This window comes from Corvus brachyrhynchos, unplaced genomic scaffold (genome assembly GCF_000691975.1).
Source record: "Corvus brachyrhynchos isolate BGI_N302 unplaced genomic scaffold, ASM69197v1 scaffold279, whole genome shotgun sequence".
Taxonomy (NCBI): Eukaryota; Metazoa; Chordata; class Aves; order Passeriformes; family Corvidae; genus Corvus; species Corvus brachyrhynchos.
In genome coordinates, this window is record NW_008246060.1 from 6,516,310 (window position 1) to 6,522,135 (window position 5,826).

General features: G+C 42.3%; 1 protein-coding gene across 4 annotated transcripts in view; it reads right to left on the reverse strand.

Moving 5' to 3' along the window:
• The window catches only part of CDHR1 (cadherin related family member 1), a 44,275-nt gene that overhangs the window by 5,254 nt on the left and 33,195 nt on the right, over nt 1–5,826 (reverse strand). For all 4 annotated transcript variants that reach the window (XM_017746439.1, XM_017746437.1, XM_017746438.1 and 1 more), the window contains 2 exons: nt 3,756–3,984; nt 2,583–2,837 (listed from right to left, as the gene is read on the reverse strand). In XM_017746439.1, the coding sequence (XP_017601928.1) occupies nt 2,583–2,837; nt 3,756–3,984 (484 nt within the window). The remainder of the gene's footprint in view (nt 1–2,582; nt 2,838–3,755; nt 3,985–5,826) is intronic.

Sequence of the window (5,826 nt, forward strand, 5' to 3'; positions counted from 1 at the left end):
GCAGGAATAGATTTCTGAGTGAGACATATGGATAGAAAAGACTAGCTTTTCCAGCGTATGTTTTTTATTCTGTGAAAAGATATGTTTTATTTATTGTGAAAGGATAGGATATTAACAGATGCCCCTCAATACCAATTTCCATAAAATCAGACTCGGTTAAATTAAAAGGCCTTTGGATTTTTTTAGCACTGTATTATTCCAAGAGAAGAAGGCCCTTTTGATGTGCAATACTGCTGAACTTAGCCACAAGCCATCCATCTTGAAGAGCACAGACTTGTGCTAATTGCAATGGTAAACCTTAATCAGAAAATATGCCTGTTTAATTACTTACTGTGATTAACACTGCAGGAAACCTCTAGAGGATGCATTCAAAAATATCCTCCTTATCAAAATCAGTAATACATGAATGTCCACCAAACAGCGAAATAAGAGCCTTTGAACAGCTGGAGCACAGAGGGATGAAATGCACATTTGTAGCAGCCTCAGAGAAAGAGAGAAGGTGTGTGTATGCAATATCCCTACATGAAGAGGTAGGGATATTCACAAAGTGTTAGCAGTGACTGTGCTGTCCTGGGACACAGGGAGTGACCAAGGGTTTTGGACACTGGCACTGCATCTCACATACATGCAAACTAAAATCTGTTTCTGCAAAAAAGATGTGGTGCTATGGGATAAAAAAACCCAACCCAACCAACCCAAATTGTTGCAAGCAATGGAAGAAGTAATGGAGATGTACAAAAGGTTACAGAGGATGTGACACCAGATTAGTAGCCCAGATCTTGCTGAAGAGACCTACTCTTCTGCTATCTCAGACTCTCTGTTGGGACTTGGCATCAAGAAGAGGAAGAAGGAAAAATCTGTGTGCGAGGAAATAAATCTGTGTCATCACAGCCCTCTCTGCTTCCCCTTTACACTTTATGAGGAGGGCTCTCCCTCACTTTGTGCCAAATAGGTACCCCTGGAGGGGGAGAAAAGGAGGCAGACAGGTGACTTCCTACAAGACACCATCTTTCACCAGGTACTGCTATTGCTTCAAGAACTAGAAGGAAATTCAGGAAACTCCTTATCCCAAAGTATCAGCTACTTTTGTTTTCCTTCCAGTTGTCCTTCATCAGCTGGTTCAGGGACACGTTGTCCCCCAGCAGAGGAGGTGTGGGGCACCCTCTGCCACTCACACCCATCAGCCCCACACGCTGACAGAGAGGTTTCCAGCTCACCTGGGAGGGAAGGAAAGGCTGGGAGCCACCAGCAGGGACAGTGCCTGAGGACAGTGCCTGCGTCCACCCAGTGCCACACACTCCTGAAACATGCAGCCTCTGAGAAGCATGGAAGCAAGGCAGGAAGGGCAAGTACTCCCACTGTTGGCTGCAGGCAGCAATTCTTGTTTTTTTGTGTAAAACCCACCAAAACTTTGTTTCCATGAGAAATCCAAGTGTTAAGCAGTTCATTTCCTTTGTATCTGTAAGAACGGCTAAATCCCTACACTTACCACAGACACCCAGCATGCAGAGTCCCCCAACTCCACATGTCAGAGCCTTGCAGCAGCAAGCCCAGCCCACGCCCACATGGCTGGCTGGCCCCCACAGGCAGCCCCATGCCAGGCACTGCCCTGCTAGGGCAGACCCAAGTGCCCTGGCAGTCCAGCAGGCTCTGAACTGTGTACAAAAACTATCATACGAATGTGCCTCATAAGGAGTATCAGTGGAATAAGAGGGAACGGAGAAAACAGAGAAAGATTATAACAAACAAAAGAGCAGTGGGAGCATTGTGACCAAACAAAGAGAAGGCCAGCTGCTGTCTGTAGGATGAGATTTACATCTTTGCCCAGTATGTGTGTGGTCCAGAGACTGTCAGGCTAATGATGTGTTTCTCATCTACTTTAAAGTCCATTTCCTCCCTGCTGGTACCTACTTAAAGGCATGGCAAGGCAGTTACAATAAATAAGAATCATGCAAGCATGCGCTGCGCACCATAAATCGCTGCTTGTTCTTCAGCTCATGTAAAAGCTGGACTAAGGAAAATCTCAACCTTTTATGTGTTGTGCAAGACTCTTTTACAGTCTTCTTGTTTCATCTGCTAATAATACTGCAATTATTAAACTCACATCCAAAGTTCTATGTACTTTAAAGCATTTCTGTAAAGTTTTTTCTCACTTTTCTTATGTCACTTAGGTTGATTTATCTGATTTATTTCACTCTGACCTCAGCTACTTTCCACCATTTTTAGTAAGGGAAAAAGATTTTTTTCCTTCTCCTGGATGAAAATAAAAAAGCAGAAATTTAGCAGTTGGGATTTACCTTTACTCTCAGAAGTCTATAGACCTTAATTCATGTCTAACAATCTCTAACAAAAAACTCATCTCCCAATTACATTATGCGCCTACCTTTCTATCTTTGCAATATTTCTGATCAAACTATCTTTCACATTTGTGGCTGTAGAATCCAACTTCACCACAAGGCTCTAGAAACACTCTACAAAACAGAGCTGGCGAGAAAGTCTCGGAAATGGAGCAAGCAATGTCTACTCCTTCATGCCTCTCAGGGATTGTCTCCCATAAGGATTTTTCTAAAACACTTGCTTACCTCTTCTGTGATATCAATCTTCAGAACTGCCGTGGTACTGAAGGACGGGGAGCCTCGGTCTTTGGCCTGGACCACCAACGACCATATGCAGTCTTTGTTTTTTGTGATGTTGTGGATGATGTCCAGAGAACGGATATAGGATTTCAGCTTGATTTCCCCAGTGCTTTGGTCTATGTCAAACACGTTGGCTGGATCTGCTTGCATGATGGAATAATCCACAATGTTGTTGGGTTCTTCTGCATCTTGGTCTATAGCCTGGCAGAGGAAGTGTAAAAAACAAAGGTGTTACTGTTTGTATCTTTGCCTGAGGACAGAAACCTTCTGAGTGTTCACTTGTGATAGTATCTGTGCCATGACTGGGCTGCTTTCATTTGATCTTGGAAGCGATGCTACATTTTCTAGTGAAAAACAGCAGGACTAGGCTTCTTTCTTTATAAGTGATTTCTATTTGAAATGAAATAAAATCAGAGGAAAAACTGAACTGTAACCTATCTGTAGAATGCAAATGGTCCTCAGCTGGGGAGCTTCTCACACAGAGTGGGGGACAAATGTGAAGTGATAAAGAACAATGGGATTAGCTCCATGCCATAAACTATTGCTGCTTCAATTTTCGTGCTGTGGTATTAATTCTACTAACATTAGGTGCTGTGTGATCAGACTTCATGATATGCATTCAAATGTGTGTAACATAGGATGTTCTGCTCGTTTGCCTGGGAATTGTTACTGCATTTTTTCACCTCCTGTTCCACACTGGCTCAATGAATACAGTTCTACAAAATGAAGGGAACTAAGTTGTGTGGTTGAACACAAAGGGGTGTCAAGAAGGTTAAGTGTTCAAAACCCTGTACTTTCATTCACTTATTTGGGCTTCTTGTGATCACTGTATAATCCAGGATCGTCCATCAGCTGATCATTCAAATACTGTAACAGGGCGTTATATTCTGTCTATAGACTTTTATTTCTCCTTCTCAGCAGTCAGTAAATACTATAATTCACACTTTAATCCATTTGGTACGTCCAAATGGATGTGCAAAATAATGCTGCAGGAAAAGGCATCTTTCAGACATTCATCATGACCCCTGAGAGTAAACAGCAGAGCCAGGGCTTTTCCAAAGCACTCTGCTTTGTGACCCACAGTGCCCCTGCTTTGTGACACACGGTGCCATCTCTCACCTCTATCTTCACTGGTGACCCAATGATCATCGTCTTTTCCTGGATGTTTTCATTGAACTCTGGAGAGTGGTCATTGACATCCAGCACGGTGATAAACACTTCAGCCAAGCTGTATTTCCCGTCTGTGTCCTCTGCTTTCACATAGAAATTATACTTTGAGTTCACTTCAGCATCTAGTACCGCCCAGGGCTGGGTGTAAATTATACCTGTTGATGGGTGGATTAGGAACCTGGAAAAGAAGCATGATAAGACTTTTGGGTTTTTCGGTCACTTAATGTGTGTTTAGAGCCCACCTTTGCTCCAGGCTGTGAACACTGAAATCCTGTGCCCAGACACTGGTACTCTCCACCTAATTCCTCTCTGGCTGTTTCCAAATCCTTCACTCTTCCTAGTTTTTGTCTAGTTCCTTTAGGCTTGAAAACCAGAGAACTATTAGTGTCTCATAGTTTTCTCTCTCTTGTGCCTTAGCCATTTTAGCTGCATTTTCCATTAAAAGTCTTTGTCCTCAGTAAATGCTCAGTGGGATGGCCTTCGCCCAGAGTGATTTCCTTGCATGAAAAGGAAAAACATTGAACCTATTTTTACTTTTTTTTCAGTTTAAAAGTACAGTGTAATAGATTATGTCCTGCATAAATTAAGATTGATTAATATCACCTAAATAGCTAAAAGAAGTGTGATATGTATCATATTTAGGCTCTTCACTTCTCAGAATGGGTAGGAAAAAATCTGCTCTCAAACCTCCCAAACTACAGGGCAAATTATCTTCTCCAAAAATAATCATTTTTTCATAGACTGACACTGGGATAGAGTGGGTGTTCAGATTTATCTGTTGCAAGTTCAATTTTACACATTTGTAATTACAGAGACACTGTCAAAAGTGTCAGCCCAAAGTCTGGATTTATAGAGAAGATACCAACACAGCGTCTTTAAAATGGACTGCCGGTGTAGGCTCCAAGCAGTGGAGCTTTTAACAGATGAAAGTTTTTATATACCCTTTGATCAATGTACAGGGTAGCAAAATATTGTCTGTGTTCCAACTGTGAATGCAATTGAGAGTGATTATAAAAGAGGCATTTAGCAATCCAGAATCTTCAACTGTTCTCATAAGCCTGTTAAATACAAAGTTTTGGTGAAATCCAAGATGTGGAGGTAGAAATAGCTGTGTAGGAGACAGTGCCCGTGCTAAGTGTCCCCTCAGCACACAGCCCAGCCTAACCATGCAAACAGCACTCTCATCATTCCCATTTTCATGGAAAAATAGAAGCGCTCCCACTGGCAGCTTGGATTACCAAAGGAGGATTACCATCGTATTGGTTTCATCTTCAACTGTTAACACTATTTCTCTTACTCCAGTATAACTCATCTTTCTGCCCATGCAACTGCACACCCACTGATGTAATATGCAAGACAGAATCATTGTGCCTCTAATTGAAGTTCTCCTATCTGCATTGAACTGTGTGTTCAGCAGATCTGGAGGTGCCAGGGCTAGAAAATCAATCCAGCCTTGCAGAGCTATGCCATTCTGGCACGAGGAAAACAAACAAAAATACTTAAGAAGGAAAAGGTTCACATCATAATTTTTTCATTCAACAGTGTAAGAACAGTGAGTCTGAGCATCCCCATAATGCCAATCAGAATAAAGTTGTGCTTACATTTTTTTTCCCCTAAATCCTTTGTCAACAACCTTCTCAAGTTTCTTTCCACCAGCTGCTACATTCTAAACCTAAGAGGTCTGCCTGCATGACATGACCTTTGCTTGCTTCTCTCTGTGCAGTTAGCAGCTAGCTTAAAGACTTAGTGAAGAGCTCAAAATAATCCATAGTGGAAATATGTGTGTCCTTCTGGCTACAGAAGAGGTTCACCCTTAACATTTTGGATTTTGGACTTTGATTGTGCCTCCTAAACGGCTTTCACCTTAACAAGAAGAGTTCAGCTTTAGCTCCAGGTGGATAATGTACAGAGAAAAACAGATTCTGGGGATGAGTGCCCGAAAAACTCATTCATTTCCAGCGTTCTGCCCTGCAGCCCTGCCACATCCAGCAGCTGCAGGTTTCAGCAGGCACATCTGTGG